We start from the raw sequence: 22,918 nt of genomic DNA on the forward strand, positions 1-22,918 counted from the left end.
TACTGTATAGTAGATATGCTTTACTCAGTTTACTGTGTGTTGTGTAGAAAATGTCATGTTTCAGGAGAATTGTTTCTTTCCTGCTCAAAGGACCATGACAAATAGAGAGATAATAAACTATCTTCTCACCTCCTCTCCAATCCTCTCACCTCCTCTCCCCTCCTCTCCCCTCCTCTCTCCTCATCTCCCCTCCTCTCCTTTCCTATCCTCTCCCCTCTTCACCTCCTCTCCTCTCCAATCCTCTCACCTCCTCTCCCCTCCTCTCCCCTCCTCTCTCCTTATCTCCCCTCCTCTCCTTTCCTATCCTCTCCCCTCTTCACCTCCTCTCCTCTCCAATCCTCTCACCTCCTCTCCCCTCCTCTCTCCTCATCTCCTCTCCTTTCCTATCCTCTCCCCTCTTCACCTCCTCTCCCCTCTCTCCTCCTCTCTCCTCCTCTCCTCTCCTCTCCTCTCCTCTCCTCTCCTCTCCTCTCCTCTCCTCTCCTCTCCCCTCTTGACCTCCTCTCCCCTCTCACCTCCTCTCATCTCCTTTCCTATACTCTCCCCTCCTCTCCTCTCTCCTCCTCTCTCCTCTCCTCTCTTCTCCTCTCCTCTCCTCTCCTCTCCTCTCACCTCCTCTTCCCTCCTCTCTCCCCTCCTCTCCTTTCCTAACCTCTCCCCTCTTCACCTGCTCTCCCCTCCTCTCCTCTCCAGGCCATGACTGGCAGGGTGTGCGAGGGTGCAGACTGAGTGGAGAGAACAGGGTTGTCAGTGGTAGCAGTGGCACTCCGGTGTTGGGTCTGGGACTGCACCAGGGAGAGACTGACCCAGCCAGGATAGCAGAGAACCTGGGGGCCGACACCAAGATCCTCCAGGGGACTAGCTTCAGCCAGACCAACAGGCCGCGGTGGTTAGTCCTGGGAGGGCCAGAGGGGGTTGGAGCGGCGGGGGGTAAAACCAGGTGAATATCAATGATGTGGAACATTACTGACTTGCTGACATCTTGTGAAAGAGATTTGATCTCAGTGGTAGTAACCTGTATTAATAAAGGTAGAGGGAGGTCATAGACCTGCTGACATCTTGTGAAAGAGATTTGATCTCAGTGGTAGTAACCTGTATTAATAAAGGTAGAGGGAGGTCATAGACCTGCTGACATCTTGTGAAAGAGATTTGATCTCAGTGGTAGTAACCTGTATTAATAAAGGTAGAGGGAGGTCATAGACCTGCTGACATCTTGTGAAAGAGATTTGATCTCAGTGGTAGTAACCTGTATTAATAAAGGTAGAGGGAGGTCATAGACCTGCTGACATCTTGTGAAAGAGATTTGATCTCAGTGGTAGTAACCTGTATTAATAAAGGTAGAGGGAGGTCATAGACCTGCTGACATCTTGTGAAAGAGATTTGATCTCAGTGGTAGTAACCTGTATTAATAAAGGTAGAGGGAGGTCATAGACCTGCTGACATCTTGTGAAAGAGATTTGATCTCAGTGGTAGTAACCTGTATTAATAAAGGTAGAGGGAGGTCATAGACCTGATGTTCTCCTCTCTGTTGCTTTCTTTATGTTTATGCTTCTGAAAGTAAATATCCCCTTTGGGATCAGTAAATTATGAATATCAAAATGTATTTTTATCATTTTTTTTATTTTAAATGTGATCTATTCATTTCTCCATCAGGCGCTGCAGACGTAGAGACAGCCCTGAAGACGGAGAGGAGAGGGACTGGAGTGACGAGGACAAGAATAACACAGACGCCATCTTTGATCTGGAGGACCTAGATCTGGACGGACCAACCACAGAGAGCGTTGCTAAAACCAGCCAATCACGGAAGAGGACGGTGCAACGCAGAGCCAGCTATGGAGGTGTGGGTGTGGCCTCAGCCTCGCGGGGCACCGTTAAACGAACGGGGATCGAGACAGGCTTCGACCCGCTGTCCCTCCTGGTGGCCGAGTCCAAGTCCCAGGGGGACAGAGAGGACGACCTGGAAGTAGAGATGGATGGGGTCGCGACCCCTACGGGCCGGCGCCAGGACCACCTGGCTAGGGAGATAGAGATGTACATGAACCATATGGGTTCTCCTCTGAACAGCCGGACCCCCAGTATGGACCTCCAGGACCCTTCCAGTCCCCTGTTCTTCCACCCTCCTCCCCCACTCATCACCACCCCTCGACGGGCCAGTCTCCCCCATACCTCCCCTCTCAGGACAGGAGGATTACCTCGCTCCAGGACCCAGCACTCCCCCTCGCACTCCCAGCCTGCCAGACAGAGGCTCTGGTCCTCACCCCCCTGTCCCCGCTCCACCCCCAGCCCACAGCCCAGCCCCTACCGGGAGAGGGAGAGAGACAGGGACCTGGGTTTGCTGTCCCCCTCTCTGTCCTCCTCCTCCTTCGCCCTGGACCAGCTCCTCACCCCCACCCTGGATGTGTTTAAGAGCAGCATGTTCTCGGCAGGGAAAGGTGTGGCAGAGAAGGCTAGTCGGTGGTACTCTCGCCTGGCCACCTCCTACACCATGCCTACCAAGGTACGCTCATCGGTTTGTCAATGGAGGGTGTTCTACTGGTGCGTCAGTCAAAATAACACATTTCTGAATGGCAGAATATATTTTGTAATATTATGTAATATTATGTGTCCACACCCCACTACCTAATGCAGCTAGGTGCCTCTCAGATTCTCAAACACATTGCAGCAGCATTTATTTTGTTCCTGAACCTCCATTGTGTCCCCTGTCCACCCCCTCCAGGATGGTAACTGTGACCGTCTGAGTGTGTCCTCTCTGGGCATGGACCCTGACTGCTCCTCCCTGTTGGATGTGGATGAGGAGGGCTCCATCATCTCCCCTCAGAGAAATGGCCCCGGGCCCCGTAGGAGCCCAAGGAGAAGTCCATCCAGACGCAGTCCCCTGAGGAGCAGACTGGACAGTCCCACACACGGACAGACAGGTAACATATTTCTGCCCTATCACTGAGGAGGAGAGAGAGAGAGGAGCTAGGATCAGACAATCAGGTACTGTCCTATCACTGAGGAGGAGAGAGAGGGAGGAGCTAGGATCAGACAATCAGGTACTGTCCTATCACTGAGGAGGAGAGAGAGGGAGGAGCTAGGATCAGACAATCAGGTACTGTCCTATCACTGAGGAGGAGAGAGAGAGAGAGGGAGGAGCTAGGATCAGACATCCAGGTACTGTCCTATCACTGAGGAGGAGAGAGAGAGAGAGAGAGAGAGAGAGAGAGAGAGGGAGGAGCTAGGATCAGACAACCAGGTACTGTCCTATCACTGAGGAGGAGAGAGAGAGAGAGAGAGAGAGAGAGAGAGAGGGAGGAGCTAGGATCAGACAACCAGGTACTGTCCTATCACTGAGGAGGAGAGAGAGAGAGAGGGAGGAGCTAGGATCAGACAACCAGGTACTGTCCTATCACTGAGGAGGAGAGAGAGGGAGGAGCTAGGATCAGACAATCAGGTACTGTCCTATCACTGAGGAGGAGAGAGAGGGAGGAGCTAGGATCAGACAATCAGGTACTGTCCTATCACTGAGGAGGAGAGAGAGGGAGGAGCTAGGATCAGACAATCAGGTACTGTCCTATCACTGAGGAGGAGAGAGAGGGAGGAGCTAGGATCAGACAATCAGGTACTGTCCTATCACTGAGGAGGAGAGAGAGAGAGAGGGAGGAGCTAGGATCAGACATCCAGGTACTGTCCTATCACTGAGGAGGAGAGAGAGAGAGAGAGAGAGAGAGAGAGAGAGAGGGAGGAGCTAGGATCAGACAACCAGGTACTGTCCTATCACTGAGGAGGAGAGAGAGAGAGAGAGAGAGAGAGAGAGAGGGAGGAGCTAGGATCAGACAACCAGGTACTGTCCTATCACTGAGGAGGAGAGAGAGAGAGAGGGAGGAGCTAGGATCAGACAACCAGGTACTGTCCTATCACTGAGGAGGAGAGAGAGAGAGAGGGAGGAGCTAGGATCAGACAACCAGGTACTGTCCTATCACTGAGGAGGAGAGAGAGAGAGAGAGGGAGCTAGGATCAGACAACCAGGTACTGTCCTATCACTGAGGAGGAGAGAGAGAGGGGGAGGAGCTAGGATCAGACAACCAGGTACTGTCCTATCACTGAGGAGGAGAGAGAGAGGTGGAGGAGCTAGAATCAGACAACCAGGTACTGTCCTATCACTGAGGAGGAGAGAGAGAGAGAGGGAGGAGCTAGGATCAGACAACCAGGTACTGTCCTATCACTGAGGAGGAGAGAGAGGGAGGAGCTAGGATCAGACAACCAGGTACTGTCCTATCACTGAGGAGGAGAGAGGGAGGAGCTAGGATCAGACAACCAGGTACTGTCCTATCACTGAGGAGGAGAGAGGGAGGAGCTAGGATCAGACAACCAGGTACTGTCCTATCACTGAGGAGGAGAGAGAGGGAGGAGCTAGGATCAGACAATCAGGTACTGTCCTATCACTGAGGAGGAGAGAGAGAGAGGAGCTAGGATCAGACAATCAGGTACTGTCCTATCACTGAGGAGGAGAGAGAGGGAGGAGCTAGGATCAGACAACCAGGTACTGTCCTATCACTGAGGAGGAGAGAGAGAGAGAGAGAGGGAGGAGCTAGGATCAGACATCCAGGTACTGTCCTATCACTGAGGAGGAGAGAGAGAGGGGGAGGAGCTAGAATCAGACAACCAGGTACTGTCCTATCACTGAGGAGGAGAGAGAGAGGGGGAGGAGCTAGAATCAGACAACCAGGTACTGTCCTATCACTGAGGAGGAGAGAGAGAGGGGGAGGAGCTAGGATCAGACAACCAGGTACTGTCCTATCACTGAGGAGGAGAGAGGGAGGAGCTAGGATCAGGCAAGAGCTAGGGGAGGTAGACAGGACTCTTACCAGACTAGGCCAGCAGGCGATGCCTTGTGCAGTTGAGGTGATTGAGGTGAAGTCTGATTGGAGCTCTTCAATCAAGCTACTCAGACCCTCTGCCCTTCTCCTGTCTCATTAGCATCCAGTGTGCAAGTAGTGCACCAGCAGGCCTGACATGGAAATGCCCTGTCCTGGGTTAGCGCGTAGCTAACGGCTAGCCATCAGAGACTGTTTACTGCTGACACCAATGATAGCAGATGTTGATGGATAATGGTGTGCTCCTTCTCCGGGTATGTCCTGTCTCTCCATCAGGCTTTCCTCCCCCAGACTGCTCTGATCTGGGCTCGTCTCGCTACACCAGCAATACCAGTGTCTTCCAGAACTACGCCATGGAGGTGAGGGCACCACACTTACAGACCTCTCAAACTAAACCAGAAAAACTCACAGGAACATTGAAACGAAGCCAACACTACAGATAGCCTGATTTTCAGATAGGACCATCAATCAAGTATCAAGGATACTTCTCATTCATACGACCAGGCCAGGGGGGGGGTCTCTGCTGACCTGATGTCCATCTTGGCTCTGCTGTGTGTGTTTCCAGCTGTTGATCTCCAGCTGTTCTCGCTGTAAGACATGTGACGGTCTGGTGTACGACGAGGAGATCATGGCAGGATGGACGGCTGACGACTCCAACCTCAACACCACCTGTCCCTTCTGTGGGAACCCCTTCCTCCCTTTCCTTAATGTAGAGATCAGAGACCTGAGAGGACCTGGGAGGTACACTATATACACACCCAGACATTTAACAGCCTCCCTGTTCCCCTGATACCACACCTCCACTCCTCCTCTCATCCTCTCACCTTCAGGTTCTTCCTGAAGAGCAGTCCGTCAGCGGATGAGGCTGTGTCATCGTCCTACTCTGTGTCCACCGGTCTGGACACCGGGACGTCCACTCTGTCCACACCTTGTCCCACTACTGTCCTGTCTCCTCTCTCACCCAGGATCACTGTAGAGGGCTGCTCTGGTAACAACAGGTACACTGCACTACACACTACACACTACGCACTACACACTGCACTACACACTACACACTATACACTACGCACTACACACTACACACTACACACTGCACTACGCACTACACACTACGCACTACACACTACACACTGCACTACACACTACACACTATACACTACGCACTACACACTACACACTACACACTGCACTACACACTACACACTGCACACTATACACTACACACTACGCACTACACACTGCACACTACACTATACACTATGCACTACACACTACACACACACTACACACTGCACTACGCACTACACACTACACACTACGCACTACACACTACACACTACACACTGCACTACACACTACACACTATACACTGCACACTACACTACACACTACACACTGCACTACACACTATACACTACACACTATACACTACACACTACACACTGCACTACACACTATACACTACACACTGCACTACACACTATACACTACGCACTACACACTACACACTACACTATACACTACGCACTACACACTACACACTACACACTGCACTACACACTACACACTATACACTACGCACTACACACTACACACTACACACTGCACTACACACTACACACTATACACTACGCACTACACACTACACACTGCACTACACACTACACACTGCACACTATACACTACACACTACGCACTACACACTGCACACTACACTATACACTATACACTACACACTGCACTACACACTATACACTACGCACTACACACTACACACTACACACTGCACTACACACTATACACTACGCACTACACACTACACACTGCACTACACACTACACACTGCACACTATACACTACACACTACGCACTACACACTGCACACTACACTATACACTACACTACACACTACGCACTACACACTACACACTGCACACTGCACTACACACTGCACACTATACACTACACACTACGCACTACACACTGCACACTACACTATACACTATGCACTACACACTACACACTACACACTACACACTGCACACTAAACACTGCACACTACACACTGCACTACACACTACACACTACACACTGCACTACACACTGCACACTACACACTGCACTACACACTATACACTACACACTACACACTGCACTACACACTGCACACTACACACTGCACTACACACTACACACTATACACTACACACTACACACTGCACTACACACTGCACACTACACACTGCACACTACACACTACACACTGCACACTACACACTGCACACTACACACTGCACACTACACACTACACACTGCACACTACACACTACGCACCAACCCCTGTCCCACCACCATCCTCTCAGATAAACCCTAGTCTACCCCCCCTAGCCTACCACCCCTAGCCTACCACCTCTAGCCTACCACCCCTAGTCTACCCCCCCAGCCTACCACCCCTAGTCTACCACCCCTAGCCTACCACCCCTAGTCTACCACCCCTAGTCTACCACCCCTAGCCTACCACCTCTAGCCTACCACCCCTAGTCTACCCCCCTAGTCTACCACCCCTAGCCTACCACCCCTAGCCTACCACCCCTAGCCTACCACCCCTAGCCTACCACCTCTAGCCTACCACCCCTAGCCTACCCCCCCTAGTCTACCCCCCCTAGTCTACCAACCCTAGTCTACCACCCCTAGTCTACCACCCATAGCCTACCACCTCAAGCCTACCACCTCTAGCCTACCACCTCTAGCCTACCCCCCCTAGTCTACCCCCCCTAGCCTACCACCCCTAATCTACCCCCCTAGCCTACCCCCCTAGCCTACCACCCCTAGTCTACCACCCCTAGTCTAACCCCCCCAGTCTACCCCCCCTAGTCTACCACCCCTAGTCTACCCCCCCTAGTCTACCACCCCTAGCCTACCACCCCTAGCCTACCACCCCTAGCCTACCACCTCTAGCCTACCACCCCTAGCCTACCACCCCTAGCCTACCACCCCTAGCCTACCACCCCTAGTCTACCCCCCCTAGTATACCCCCCCAGTCTACCACCCCTAGCCTACCACCCCTAGCCTACCACCCCTAGTCTACCCCCTAGTCTCCCTAGTCTACCACCCCTAGCCTAGTATTCTCTCTCAGTTAGTCTCCTGAGATTATTAGTCAGTATTAGTATAGTGGTAGTGTTCATTCTCTCTCTCAGTTAGTCTCCTGAGATTATTAGTCAGTATTAGTATAGTGGTAGTGTTCTCTCTCTCTCTCTCTCAGTTAGTTTCCTGAGATTATTAGTCAGTATTAGTATAGTGGTAGTGTTCTCTCTCTCTCTCAGTTAGTTTCCTGAGATTATTAGTCAGTATTAGTATAGTGGTAGTGTTCTCTCTCTCTCTCAGTTAGTCTCCTGAGATTATTAGTCAGTATTAGTATAGTGGTAGTGTTCTCTCTCTCTCTCTCTCTCTCAGTTAGTCTCCTGAGATTATTAGTCAGTATTAGTATAGTGGTAGTGTTCTCTCTCTCTCTCTCTCAGTTAGTCTCCTGAGATTATTAGTCAGTATTAGTATAGTGGTAGTGTTCTCTCTCTCTCTCAGTTAGTCTCCTGAGATTATTAGTCAGTATTAGTATAGTGGTAGTGTTCTCTCTCTCTCTCAGTTAGTCTCCTGAGATTATTAGTCAGTATTAGTATAGTGGTAGTGTTCTCTCTCTCTCTCTCTCTCAGTTAGTCTCCTGAGATTATTAGTCAGTATTAGTATAGTGGTAGTGTTCTCTCTCTCTCAGTTAGTCTCCTGAGATTATTAATCAGTATTAGTATAGTGGTAGTGTTCTCTCTCTCTCAGTTAGTCTCCTGAGATTATTAGTCAGTATTAGTATAGTGGTAGTGTTCTCTCTCTCTCTCTCTCTCAGTTAGTTTCCTGAGATTATTAGTCAGTATTAGTATAGTGGTAGTGTTCTCTCTCTCAGTTAGTCTCCTGAGATTATTAGTCAGTATTAGTATAGTGGTAGTGTTCTCTCTCTCAGTTAGTCTCCTGAGATTATTAGTCAGTATTAGTATAGTGGTAGTGTTCTCTCTCTCAGTTAGTTTCCTGAGATTATTAATCAGTATTAGTATAGTGGTAGTGTTCTCTCTCTCTCTCAGTTAGTCTCCTGAGATTATTAGTCAGTATTAGTATAGTGGTAGTGTTCTCTCTCTCTCTCTCTCTCAGTTAGTTTCCTGAGATTATTAGTCAGTATTAGTATAGTGGTAGTGTTCTCTCTCTCTCTCTCTCTCAGTTAGTTTTCTGAGATTATTAGTCAGTATTAGTATAGTGGTAGTGTTCTCTCTCTCAGTTAGTTTCCTGAGATTATTAATCAGTATTAGTATAGTGGTAGTGTTCTCTCTCAGTTAGTCTCCTGAGATTATTAGTCAGTATTAGTATAGTGGTAGTGTTCTCTCTCTCAGTTAGTCTCCTGAGATTATTAGTCAGTATTAGTATAGTGGTAGTGTTCTCTCTCTCTCTCTCTCTCTCAGTTAGTTTCCTGAGATTATTAGTCAGTATTAGTATAGTGGTAGTGTTCTCTCTCTCAGTTAGTCTCCTGAGATTATTAGTCAGTATTAGTATAGTGGTAGTGTTCTCTCTCTCTCTCTCTCTCTAGTTAGTCTCCTGAGATTATTAGTCAGTATTAGTATAGTGGTAGTGTTCTCTCTCAGTTAGTCTCCTGAGATTATTAGTCAGTATTAGTATAGTGGTAGTGTTCTCTCTCTCTCCAGTTAGTCTCCTGAGATTATTAGTCAGTATTAGTATAGTGGTAGTGTTCTCTCTCTCAGTTAGTTTCCTGAGATTATTAGTCAGTATTAGTATAGTGGTAGTGTTCTCTCTCAGTTAGTTTCCTGAGATTATTAATCAGTATTAGTATAGTGGTAGTGTTCTCTCTCTCAGTTAGTTTCCTGAGATTATTAGTCAGTATTAGTATAGTGGTAGTGTTCTCTCTCTCTCTCTCTCTCTCAGTTAGTCTCCTGAGATTATTAGTCAGTATTAGTATAGTGGTAGTGTTCTCTCTCAGTTAGTTTCCTGAGATTATTAGTCAGTATTAGTATAGTGGTAGTGTTCTCTCTCTCAGTTAGTCTCCTGAGATTATTAGTCAGTATTAGTATAGTGGTAGTGTTCTCTCTCTCAGTTAGTTTCCTGAGATTATTAGTCAGTATTAGTATAGTGGTAGTGTTCTCTCTCTCAGTTAGTCTCCTGAGATTATTAATCAGTATTAGTATAGTGGTAGTGTTCTCTCTCTCAGTTAGTTTCCTGAGATTATTAGTCAGTATTAGTATAGTGGTAGTGTTCTCTCTCTCTCTCTCTCTCTCAGTTAGTTTCCTGAGATTATTAGTCAGTATTAGTATAGTGGTAGTATTCTCTCTCTCTCTCTCTCTCTCAGTTAGTTTCCTGAGATTATTAATCAGTATTAGTATAGTGGTAGTATTCTCTCTCAGTTATTTTCCTGAGATTATTAGTCAGTATTAGTATAGTGGTAGTGTTCTCTCTCTCTCTCTCTCTCTCAGTTAGTTTCCTGAGATTATTAGTCAGTATTAGTATAGTGGTAGTGTTCTCTCTCTCTCTCTCTCTCAGTTAGTCTCCTGAGATTATTAATCAGTATTAGTATAGTGGTAGTGTTCTCTCTCTGTTAGTCTCCTGAGATTATTAATCAGTATTAGTATAGTGGTAGTGTTCTCTCTCTCTGTTAGTTTCCTGAGATTATTAGTCAGTATTAGTATAGTGGTAGTGTTCTCTCTCAGTTAGTCTCCTGAGATTATTAGTCAGTATTAGTATAGTGGTAGTGTTCTCTCTCTCAGTTAGTCTCCTGAGATTATTAGTCAGTATTAGTATAGTGGTAGTGTTCTCTCTCTCTCTCTCTCTCAGTTAGTCTCCTGAGATTATTAGTCAGTATTAGTATAGTGGTAGTGTTCTCTCTCTCTCTCTCTCTCAGTTAGTCTCCTGAGATTATTAGTCAGTATTAGTATAGTGGTAGTGTTCTCTCTCAGTTAGTCTCCTGAGATTATTAGTCAGTATTAGTATAGTGGTAGTGTTCTCTCTCTCAGTTAGTCTCCTGAGATTATTAGTCAGTATTAGTATAGTGGTAGTGTTCTCTCTCTCTCTCTCTCTCAGTTAGTCTCCTGAGATTATTAGTCAGTATTAGTATAGTGGTAGTGTTCTCTCTCTCAGTTAGTTTCCTGAGATTATTAGTCAGTATTAGTATAGTGGTAGTGTTCTCTCTCTCTCTCTCTCTCTCAGTTAGTCTCCTGAGATTATTAGTCAGTATTAGTATAGTGGTAGTGTTCTCTCTCTCAGTTAGTTTCCTGAGATTATTAATCAGTATTAGTATAGTGGTAGTATTCTCTCTCTCAGTTAGTCTCCTGAGATTATTAGTCAGTATTAGTATAGTGGTAGTGTTCTCTCTCTCAGTTAGTTTCCTGAGATTATTAGTCAGTATTAGTATAGTGGTAGTGTTCTCTCTCTCAGTTAGTCTCCTGAGATTATTAGTCAGTATTAGTATAGTGGTAGTGTTCTCTCTCTCTCTCTCTCTCTCTCTCTCTCTCAGTTAGTCTCCTGAGATTATTAGTCAGTATTAGTATAGTGGTAGTGTTCTCTCTCTCTCTCTCTCTCAGTTAGTTTCCTGAGATTATTAGTCAGTATTAGTATAGTGGTAGTGTTCTCTCTCTCTCTCTCTCTAGTTAGTTTCCTGAGATTATTAATCAGTATTAGTATAGTGGTAGTGTCTCTCTCTCTCTCTCTCAGTTAGTTTCCTGAGATTATTAGTCAGTATTAGTATAGTGGTAGTGTTCTCTCTCTCTCTCTCTCTCTAGTTAGTCTCCTGAGATTATTAGTCAGTATTAGTATAGTGGTAGTGTTCTCTCTCTCTCTCCCAGTTAGTCTCCTGAGATTATTAGTCAGTATTAGTATAGTGGTAGTGTTCTCTCTCTCTCTCAGTTAGTCTCCTGAGATTATTAGTCAGTATTAGTATAGTGGTAGTGTTCTCTCTCTCTCTCTCTCTCAGTTAGTCTCCTGAGATTATTAATCAGTATTAGTATAGTGGTAGTGTTCTCTCTCTCAGTTAGTCTCCTGAGATTATTAGTCAGTATTAGTATAGTGGTAGTGTTCTCTCTCTCTCTCTTTCAGTTAGTCTCCTGAGATTATTAGTCAGTATTAGTATAGTGGTAGTGTCTCTCTCTCTCTCTCTCTCTCTCAGTTAGTCTCCTGAGATTATTAGTCAGTATTAGTATAGTGGTAGTGTTCTCTCTCTCTCTCAGTTAGTTTCCTGAGATTATTAGTCAGTATTAGTATAGTGGTAGTGTTCTCTCTCAGTTAGTTTCCTGAGATTATTAGTCAGTATTAGTATAGTGGTAGTGTTCTCTCTCTCTCTCTCTCTCAGTTAGTTTCCTGAGATTATTAGTCAGTATTAGTATAGTGGTAGTGTTCTCTCTCTCTCTCTCTCTCTCAGTTAGTTTCCTGAGATTATTAGTCAGTATTAGTATAGTGGTAGTGTTCTCTCTCAGTTAGTTTTCTGAGATTATTAGTCAGTATTAGTATAGTGGTAGTGTTCTCTCTCAGTTAGTTTCCTGAGATTATTAGTCAGTATTAGTATAGTGGTAGTGTTCTCTCTCTCAGTTAGTCTCCTGAGATTATTAGTCAGTATTAGTATAGTGGTAGTGTTCTCTCTCTCTCTCTCTCTCAGTTAGTTTCCTGAGATTATTAGTCAGTATTAGTATAGTGGTAGTGTTCTCTCTCTCTCTCTCTCTCTCAGTTAGTCTCCTGAGATTATTAGTCAGTATTAGTATAGTGGTAGTGTTCTCTCTCTCTCTCTCTCTCTCAGTTAGTTTCCTGAGATTATTAGTCAGTATTAGTATAGTGGTAGTGTTCTCTCTCTCAGTTAGTCTCCTGAGATTATTAGTCAGTATTAGTATAGTGGTAGTGTTCTCTCTCAGTTAGTCTCCTGAGATTATTAGTCAGTATTAGTATAGTGGTAGTGTTCTCTCTCTCTCTCAGTTAGTTTCCTGAGATTATTAGTCAGTATTAGTATAGTGGTAGTGTTCTCTCTCCTCTCTCTCAGTTAGTTTCCTGAGATTATTAGTCAGTATTAGTATAGTGGTAGTGTTCTCTCTCTCAGTTAGTCTCCTGAGATTATTAGTCAGTATTAGTATAGTGGTAGTGTTCTCTCTCAGTTAGTCTCCTGAGATTATTAATCAGTATTAGTATAGTGGTAGTGTTCTCTCTCTCAGTTAGTCTCCTGAGATTATTAGTCAGTATTAGTATAGTGGTAGTATTCTCTCTCAGTTAGTCTCCTGAGATTATTAGTCAGTATTAGTATAGTGGTAGTGTTCTCTCTCTCTCTCTCTCTCTCTGTTAGTTTCCTGAGATTATTAATCAGTATTAGTATAGTGGTAGTATTCTCTCTCAGTTAGTCTCCTGAGATTATTAGTCAGTATTAGTATAGTGGTAGTGTTCTCTCTCTCAGTTAGTCTCCTGAGATTATTAGTCAGTATTAGTATAGTGGTAGTGTTCTCTCTCTCTCTCAGTTAGTTTCCTGAGATTATTAGTCAGTATTAGTATAGTGGTAGTGTTCTCTCTCTCTCTCAGTTAGTCTCCTGAGATTATTAATCAGTATTAGTATAGTGGTAGTGTTCTCTCTCTCAGTTAGTTTCCTGAGATTATTAGTCAGTATTAGTATAGTGGTAGTGTTCTCTCTCTCAGTTAGTTTCCTGAGATTATTAGTCAGTATTAGTATAGTGGTAGTGTTCTCTCTCTCTCTCTCTCAGTTAGTCTCCTGAGATTATTAGTCAGTATTAGTATAGTGGTAGTGTTCTCTCTCTCTCTCTCTCTCAGTTAGTCTCCTGAGATTATTAGTCAGTATTAGTATAGTGGTAGTATTCTCTCTCTCTCTCTCTCAGTTAGTCTCCTGAGATTATTAGTCAGTATTAGTATAGTGGTAGTGTTCTCTCTCTCAGTTAGTCTCCTGAGATTATTAGTCAGTATTAGTATAGTGGTAGTGTTCTCTCTCTCTCTCAGTTAGTTTCCTGAGATTATTAGTCAGTATTAGTATAGTGGTAGTGTTCTCTCTCTCTCTCAGTTAGTTTCCTGAGATTATTAGTCAGTATTAGTATAGTGGTAGTATTCTCTCTCTGTTAGTCTCCTGAGATTATTAGTCAGTATTAGTATAGTGGTAGTGTTCTCTCTTAGTTAGTCTCCTGAGATTATTAATCAGTATTAGTATAGTGGTAGTGTTCTCTCTCTCTCTCTCTCTCTGTTAGTTTCCTGAGATTATTAATCAGTATTAGTATAGTGGTAGTGTTCTCTCTCTCTCTCTCTCTCTCTGTTAGTTTTCTGAGATTATTAGTCAGTATTAGTATAGTGGTAGTGTTCTCTCTCTCTCTCTCTCTCAGTTAGTTTCCTGAGATTATTAGTCAGTATTAGTATAGTGGTAGTGTTCTCTCTCTCTCTCAGTTAGTCTCCTGAGATTATTAGTCAGTATTAGTATAGTGGTAGTGTTCTCTCTCTCTCTCAGTTAGTCTCCTGAGATTATTAGTCAGTATTAGTATAGTGGTAGTATTCTCTCTCTCAGTTAGTCTCCTGAGATTATTAGTCAGTATTAGTATAGTGGTAGTGTTCTCTCTCTTAGTTAGTCTCCTGAGATTATTAGTCAGTATTAGTATAGTGGTAGTGTTCTCTCTCTCTCAGTTAGTCTCCTGAGATTATTAGTCAGTATTAGTATAGTGGTAGTGTTCTCTCTCTCTCAGTTAGTCTCCTGAGATTATTAGTCAGTATTAGTATAGTGGTAGTGTTCTCTCTCTCTCTCTCTCAGTTAGTTTCCTGAGATTATTAGTCAGTATTAGTATAGTGGTAGTGTTCTCTCTCCTCTAGTTAGTCTCCTGAGATTATTAGTCAGTATTAGTATAGTGGTAGTGTTCTCTCTCAGTTAGTTTCCTGAGATTATTAGTCAGTATTAGTATAGTGGTAGTGTTCTCTCTCCCTCCTCATTGGGGTTTCTGTTGGATTACATGACAACTCATTAGAGAATGTGTCTGAAGTAGCCGCCTACTGATACTATCTGCAATGGAAAACAGGAGCTTCTCCTGGCCCTAACACCTGGCCCTAACACCTGGCCCTAACACTGGTGTGTGTGTGTGTGTGTGTGTGTGTGTGTGTGTGTGTGTGTGTGTGTGTGTGTGTGTGTGTGTGTGTGTGTGTGTGTGTGTGTGTGTGTGTCCATCCCCAGGCTGTCGTCGTCCAGGGCCCAGTGTATAGAGATCCCTACAGAGCGGTGCCAGGGGGCCCTGTCCCCAGGGTCAGCTATGGTGCGGAGTGTCAGTGCCTTTGACCCCATGGAGGAACCAACTCGACTCAACCACAATGTACCCACTACAGGCAGCCTGCCCAGCCGACTCAACGAAGCCAGCGTGAGACAGACCCCCAAAACACACACACACACACATACATTCTTACTTGATTATCGTTATGTATCTGTAGTGGTCGAGGACCACCCACAGCCTAACTTCTCAACTTTAACCCCTGACCTTTAACCCCCCCAGGACCCCCTGAGTGTTGATATGGAGTGGCGTCTCCACCACCCAGAACCAGTCACCGTACCCTACCTGAGTCCCCTGGTGCTGTGGAAGGAGCTGGAGTCCCTGCTGGAGAACGAGGGAGACCCTGTTATCACGGTGTCAGCCGTGGTGGACCACCATCCTATCATCTACTGGAACCTGGTTTGGTCCTTCAGACGTCTGGACCTGCCCAGCAACCTGCCTGGACTCATACTGACCTCAGAGCACTGTAACAGGGGATCTACGGTAGGGAACACTGTCTATACATTCCCTGTCTATACATCTCACCCCTTATTCCCTGTCTATACATCTCACCCCTTATTCCCTGTCTATACATCTCACCCCTTATTCCCTGTCTATACATCTCACCCCTTATTCCCTGTCTATACACCTCACCCCTTATTCCCTGTCTATACATCTCACCCCTTATTCCCTGTCTATACATCTCACCCCTTATTCCCTGTCTATACATCTCACCCCTTATTCCCTGTCTATACACCTCACCCCTTATTCCCTGTCTATACACCTCACCCCTTATTCCCTGTCTATACACCTCACCCCTTATTCCCTGCCTATACACCTCACCCCTTATTCCCTGTCTATACATCTCACCCCTTATTCCCTGTCTATACACCTCACCCCTTATTCCCTGTATATACATCTCACCCCTTATTCCCTGTCTATACACCTCACCCCTTATTCCCTGCCTATACACCTCACCCCTTATTCCCTGTCTATACACCTCACCCCTTATTCCCTGTCTATACACCTCACCCCTTATTCCCTGTCTATACACCTCACCCCTTATTCCCTGTCTATACACCTCACCCCTTATTCCCTGTCTATACACCTCACCCCTTATTCCCTGTCTATACACCTCACCCCTTATTCCCTGTCTATACACCTCACCCCTTATTCCCTGTCTATACACCTCACCCCTTATTCCCTGTCTATACATCTCACCCCTTATTCCCTGTCTATACACCTCACCCCTTATTCCCTGTCTATACACCTCACCCCTTATTCCCTGTCTATACATCTCACCCCTTATTCCCTGTCTATACATCTCACCCCTTATTCCCTGTCTATACATCTCACCCCTTATTCCCTGTCTATACACCTCACCCCTTATTCCCTGTCTATACAGCTCACCCCTTATTCCCTGTCTATACATCTCACCCCTTATTCCCTGTCTATACATCTCACCCCTTATTCCCTGTCTATACACCTCACCCCTTATTCCCTGTCTATACATCTCACCCCTTATTCCCTGTCTATACATCTCACCCCTTATTCCCTGTCTATACATCTCACCCCTTATTCCCTGTCTATACATCTCACCCCTTATTCCCTGTCTATACACCTCACCCCTTATTCCCTGTCTATACAGCTCACCCCTTATTCCCTGTCTATACATCTCACCCCTTATTCCCTGTCTATACATCTCACCCCTTATTCCCTGTCTATACACCTCACCCCTTATTCCCTGTCTATACATCTCACCCCTTATTCCCTGTCTATACATCTCACCCCTTATTCCCTGTCTATACATCTCACCCCTTATTCCCTGTCTATACATCTCACCCCTTATTCCCTGTCTATACACCTCACCCCTTATTCCCTGTCTATACAGCTCACCCCTTATTCCCTGTCTATACATCTCACCCCTTATTCCCTGTCTATTCGTCTCACCCCTTATTCCCTGTCTATACGTCTCCCTCCAGATATATTGTCATTGAGCTAGTGTGTGTGTGTCTCATATCTGTCCCTGTCCTTCCCCAGGTCCCTCGCCACTGGATGTCAGAGGACAGTAAACACGTGTTGATCCAGATCTTATGGGATAACCTCAAGCTGCACCGGGATCTCATCCAGCCGTTTTACATCCTCTGGAACACACAGAGTAGGTCACGGTCTACAGCAGGTCCTGAAACCGTCTCAGTGTAATGCATTAAGTCACAGTCTACAGCAGGTCCTGAAACCGTCTCAGTGTAATGCATTAAGTCACAGTCTACTGCAGGTCCTGAAACCGTCTCAGTGTAATGCATTAAGTCACAGTCTACAGCAGGTCCTGAAACCGTCTCAGTGTAATGCATTAAGTCACAGTCTACAGCAGGTCCTGAAACCGTCTCAGTGAAATGCATTAAGTCACAGTCTACAGCAGGTCCTGAAACCGTCTCAGTGAAATGCATTAAGTCACAGTCTACAGCAGGTCCTGAAACCGTCTCAGTGAAATGCATTAAGTCACAGTCTACAGCAGGTCCTGAAACCGTCTCAGTGTAATGCATTAAGTCACAGTCTACAGCAGGTCCTGAAACTGTCTCAGTGTAATGCATTAAGTCACAGTCTACTGCAGGTCCTGAAACCGTCTCAGTGTAATGCATTAAGTCACAGTCTACAGCAGGTCCTGAAACCGTCTCAGTGTAATGCATTAAGTCACAGTCTACAGCAGGTCCTGAAACCGTCTCAGTGAAATGCATTAAGTCACAGTCTACTGCAGGTCCTGAAACCGTCTCAGTGTAATGCATTAAGTCACAGTCTACAGCAGGTCCTGAAACCGTCTCAGTGTAATGCATTAAGTCACAGTCTACAGCAGGTCCTGAAACTGTCTCAGTGAAATGCACTAAGTCACAGTCTACAGCAGGTCCTGAAACCGTCTCAGTGAAATACATTAAGTCACAGTCTACAGCAGGTCCTGAAACCGTCTCAGTGAAATGCACTAAGTCACAGTCTACAGCAGGTCCTGAAACCGTCTCAGTGAAATGCATTAAGTCACAGTCTACAGCAGGTCCTGAAACCGTCTCAGTGAAATGCACTAAGTCACGGTCTACAGCAGGTCCTGAAACCGTCTCAGTGTAATGCATTAAGTCACAGTCTACAGCAGGTCCTGAAACCGTCTCAGTGTAATGCATTAAGTCACAGTCTACAGCAGGTCCTGAAACTGTCTCAGTGAAATGCATTAAGTCACAGTCTACAGCAGGTCCTGAAACCGTCTCAGTGAAATGCATTAAGTCACAGTCTACAGCAGGTCCTGAAACCGTCTCAGTGTAATGCATTAAGTCACAGTCTACAGCAGGTCCTGAAACTGTCTCAGTGAAATGCATTAAGTCACAGTCTACAGCAGGTCCTGAAACCGTCTCAGTGAAATGCATTAAGTCACGGTCTACAGCAGGTCCTGAAACCGTCTCAGTGAAATGCATTAAGTCACAGTCTACAGCAGGTCCTGAAACCGTCTCAGTGAAATGCATTAAGTCACGGTCTACAGCAGGTCCTGAAACCGTCTCAGTGAAATGCATTAAGTCACGGTCTACAGCAGGTCCTGAAACCGTCTCAGTGAAATGCATTAAGTCACAGTCTACAGCAGGTCCTGAAACCGTCTCAGTGTAATGCATTAAGTCACGGTCTACAGCAGGTCCTGAAGCCGTCTCAGCACCTTGTTTTATCAAGGAACACATAAAGCCATAAGTCTATATTTTACTGTGGTTTTAAGAGCATATCTGTATGAATTGTGGATGTCTTGTAGCCTTTTTGTAGCCTAACTTTGGCAGATGGAAGAGCTCTGAACCATGGGCAGCTATGTAGCAGCCATTTTGGATCTCTGTGTACTGTAATGTCTGGGAGCTAACAGAGGTCTGTTGTTCTCTCTGTTCTCTGTCTTTTAGGGCTTAATTGTGCTCTGTTGTTAGACAGTGAGTGTTCTCTTTAGGACTCGACAGCTGAGTCCTCTCCTTTGTCTCTGTGTGTCCTGTCTGTTCTTCTCTGCTTTGCTGCACTCTGTTTGTTCTCCTTGTAGTCATTTGGAAACCCTGTTTCATTTTCTCTGTCCTCAGTATCTTTATGTGGTTGAAATGCATCGCTGTATTGCTGTTTTCCACTTGCTTGACAGCCTGAGAATTCTGTGGGCTGTCTTTGATTGAATTGTCTAAATAATGTTGTTTCTAGAGATTCATTTTCTTCAGTCCTTCCAACATTTTAATGTGTCTTCGTCTAGCTGGATCTCAAATACACTCCTGTATTATACACTCCTGTATTATACACTCCTGTAATATACACTCCTGTAATATACACTCCTGTATTATACACTCCTGTATTATACACTCCTGTATTATACACTCCTGTAATATACACTCCTGTAATATACACTCCTGTATTATACACTCCTGTATTATACACTCCTGTATTATACACTCCTGTATTATACACTCCTGTAATATACACTCCTGTATTATACACTCCTGTATTATACACTCCTGTATTATACACTCCTGTAATATACACTCCTGTAATATACACTCCTGTATTATACACTCCTGTAATATACACTCCTGTAATATACACTCCTGTAATATACACTCCTGTATTATACACTCCTGTATTATACACTCCTGTAATATACACTCCTGTATTATACACTCCTGTAATATACACTCCTGTAATATACACTCCTGTATTATACACTCCTGTAATATACACTCCTGTAATATACACTCCTGTAATATACACTCCTGTATTATACACTCCTGTAATATACACTCCTGTATTATACACTCCTGTATTATACACTCCTGTAATATACACTCCTGTAATATACACTCCTGTATTATACACTCCTGTAATATACACTCCTGTAATATACACTCCTGTATTATATACTCCTGTAATATACACTCCTGTAATATACACTCCTGTAATATACACTCCTGTAATATACAGTCATGTAATATACACTCCTGTAATATACACTCCTGTATTATACACTCCTGTAATATACACTCCTGTATTATACACTCCTGTATTATACACTCCTGTATTTGAGAATGGGTTAGCATCTGTGGTTTACTGTGTGTGTGTGATCGGTCTTGCATACCTACGTGTGTGTGCACGTGGACACGTTTGTTCTATATGAAGTGTGTATTAGTGTAGCCTACATATCTATCTTTCTGACCCCGGACCCCTGCCTCCAGGTGTGGGCTACCCGTTGTGTCGTCCTGTGAGCGAGGCGGAGCATCCGTTTGGGGAGGAGCTACTCCACAGCGTGGTCAAGAGCATCCAGAGGAACGACGTCTCTCGACCAATGGGACAGCTCCTACAGCTGCTGGGGCAGAGCCTGGGGGTCAAGAGGCAAAGGTCAGGGGTTACACATTGATAACGCCATTGTCCAGGGGCATGTTCAGGAGGATGTAACGCTACTGAAACATTCAGATAGAGATGTGCCATGTAGAACAGACATGATTGTCTGTCAGGGTAAAGAATCATCAGCTCTATTCGTCCTATTTCTATCTGCAACATTCAGAGCGCTTTCGCTCATCCAGATATTTATATGTACAGTTGAAGTCGGAAGTTTATATGCACTTGGGTTGGAGTCATTAAAACTTGTTTTTCAACCACTCCACAAATTTCTTGTTAACAAACTATAGTTTTGGCAAGTCGGTTAGGACATCTACTTTGCGCATGACACAAATCATTTTTCTAACAACTGTTTACAGACAGATTATTTGACTAGTAATTCACTGTATCACAATTCCAGTGGGTCAGAAGTTTACATACACTAAATTGACTCTGCCTTTAAACAGCTTGGAAAATTCCAGAAAATGATGTCACGGCTTTAGAAGCTTTTGATAGGCTAATTGACATTATTTGAGTAAATTGGAGGTGTACCTGTGGATGTATTTCAAGGCCTACCTTCAAACTCAGTGCCTCTTTGCTTGACATCATGGGAAAATCAAAATAAATCATCCAAGACCTCAGAAAAAAGATTGTAGACCTCCACAAGTCTGGTTCATCCTTGGGAGCAATTTCCAAATGCCTGAAGGTACCATGTTCATCTGTACATACAATAGTACGCAAGTATAAACACCATGTGACCACGCAGCCGTCATACCGCTCAGGAAGGAGACGTGTTCTGTCTCTTAGAAATGTATTTTCTTTGGTGCAAAAAGTGCAAATCAATTCCAGAACAACATCAAAGGACCTTGTGAAGATGCTGGAGGAAACAGGTACAGAAGTATCATATCCACAGTAAAACAAGTCCTATATCGACATAACCTGAAAGGCCGCTCCAAAACCGCCATAAAAAAGCCAGACTACGGTTTGCAACTGCACATGGGGACAAAGATTTTTGGAGAAATGTCCTCTGGTCTGAAACAAAAATAGAACTGTTTGGCCATAATGACCATCGTTATGTTTGGAGGAAAAAGGGGGAGGCTTGCAAGCCGAAGAACACCATCCCAACCGTGAAGCACGGGGGTGGCAGCATCATGTTGTGGGGGTGCTTTGCTGCAGGAGGGACTGGTGCACTTCACAAAAAAGATGGCATCATGAGGAAGGAAAATTATGTGGATATACTGAAGCAACATCTCAAGACATCAGTCAGAAAGTTAAAGCTTGGTCGCAAATGGGTCTTCCAAATGGACAATGACCCCAAGCATACTTCCTAAGTTGTGACAAAATGGCTTAAGGACAACAATGTAAAGGTTTTGGAATGGCCATCACAAAACCCTGATCTCAATTACATAGAAAATTTGTGGGCAGAACTGAAAAAGTGTGTGCGAGCAAGGAGGCCTACAAACCTGACTCAGTTACACCAGCTCTGTCAGGAGGAATGGGCCAAAAACAATTTTAAAGTCAATGCTACCAAATACTAATTGAGTGTATGTAAACTTCTGACCCACTGGGAATGTGATGAAATAAATAAAAGCTGAAATAAATTTTCTCTACTATTATTCTGACATTTCACATTCTTAAAATAAAGTGGTGATCCTAACTGACCTAGGACAGGGAATTTTACTAGGATTAAATGTCAGGAATTGTGAAAAACTGAGTTTAAATGTATTTGGCTAAGGTGTATGTAAACTTCTGACTTCAACTGTACATATTCTCATTCACACCTTTAGATTTGTGTGTATAAGGTAGTTGTTGGGGAATTGTTAGATTACTTGTTAGATATTACTGCACTGTCGGAACTAGAAGCACAAGCATTTCGCTACACTCGCATTAACATCTGCTAACCATGTGTATGTGACCAATAACATCTGCTAACCATGTGTATGTGACCAATAACATCTGCTAACCATGTGTTTGTGACCAATACAATTTGATTTGAGTTGAGTCAGTTGGTGTAAATATAGCAAGGTTGGAAAAAGGTTAAGGTCAACATTAAGGATCATTAGCCCCTTTAATGTGAAAGACAGCCGGTCAGCATGCTGCTATCTACTGGAACTAGTCTGCTAAATGTCCTCTGTATCATCTAACATCCCTCTGCAGGAGTCTGTACAGAGACATCCTCTTCCTGTGTCTGGTGGCTCTGGGAAAGGACAACATTGACATCGGTAAGTTTGCTTTCATTGTGCTAGTAGTTTCAGAAGTACTGTAGTGTACTCACAGCCAACTACTCTTCAGGTGCAAGGCACAAAAATGTCATCTAGAAGTCAACCCATACACTGTTGAATGCTCCTGCAGTGTACTGCAGCGCTTTCACTAGAAGGTCTTCAGTTTAAATGACATTTAAAT

General features: G+C 44.7%; 1 protein-coding gene across 10 annotated transcripts in view; it reads left to right on the top strand.

Moving 5' to 3' along the window:
* The window catches only part of LOC106587766 (C-myc promoter-binding protein), a 265,908-nt gene that overhangs the window by 237,931 nt on the left and 5,059 nt on the right, over positions 1-22,918 (top strand). For 6 of the 10 annotated variants that reach the window (XM_045709140.1, XM_045709145.1, XM_045709147.1 and 3 more), the window contains 12 exons: positions 694-940; positions 1,654-2,497; positions 2,717-2,915; positions 5,133-5,215; positions 5,422-5,597; positions 5,687-5,854; positions 15,085-15,265; positions 15,398-15,658; positions 17,195-17,312; positions 19,072-19,098; positions 20,374-20,536; positions 22,673-22,737. In XM_045709140.1, the coding sequence (XP_045565096.1) occupies positions 694-940; positions 1,654-2,497; positions 2,717-2,915; positions 5,133-5,215; positions 5,422-5,597; positions 5,687-5,854; positions 15,085-15,265; positions 15,398-15,658; positions 17,195-17,312; positions 19,072-19,098; positions 20,374-20,536; positions 22,673-22,737 (2,532 nt within the window). The remainder of the gene's footprint in view (positions 1-693; positions 941-1,653; positions 2,498-2,716; positions 2,916-5,132; positions 5,216-5,421; positions 5,598-5,686; positions 5,855-15,084; positions 15,266-15,397; positions 15,659-17,194; positions 17,313-19,071; positions 19,099-20,373; positions 20,537-22,672; positions 22,738-22,918) is intronic. The other 4 variants (XM_045709144.1, XM_045709149.1, XM_045709150.1 and 1 more) reach the window with 2 other exon arrangements.

This window comes from Salmo salar, chromosome ssa26, assembly GCF_905237065.1.
Source record: "Salmo salar chromosome ssa26, Ssal_v3.1, whole genome shotgun sequence".
NCBI lineage: Eukaryota > Metazoa > Chordata > Actinopteri > Salmoniformes > Salmonidae > Salmo > Salmo salar.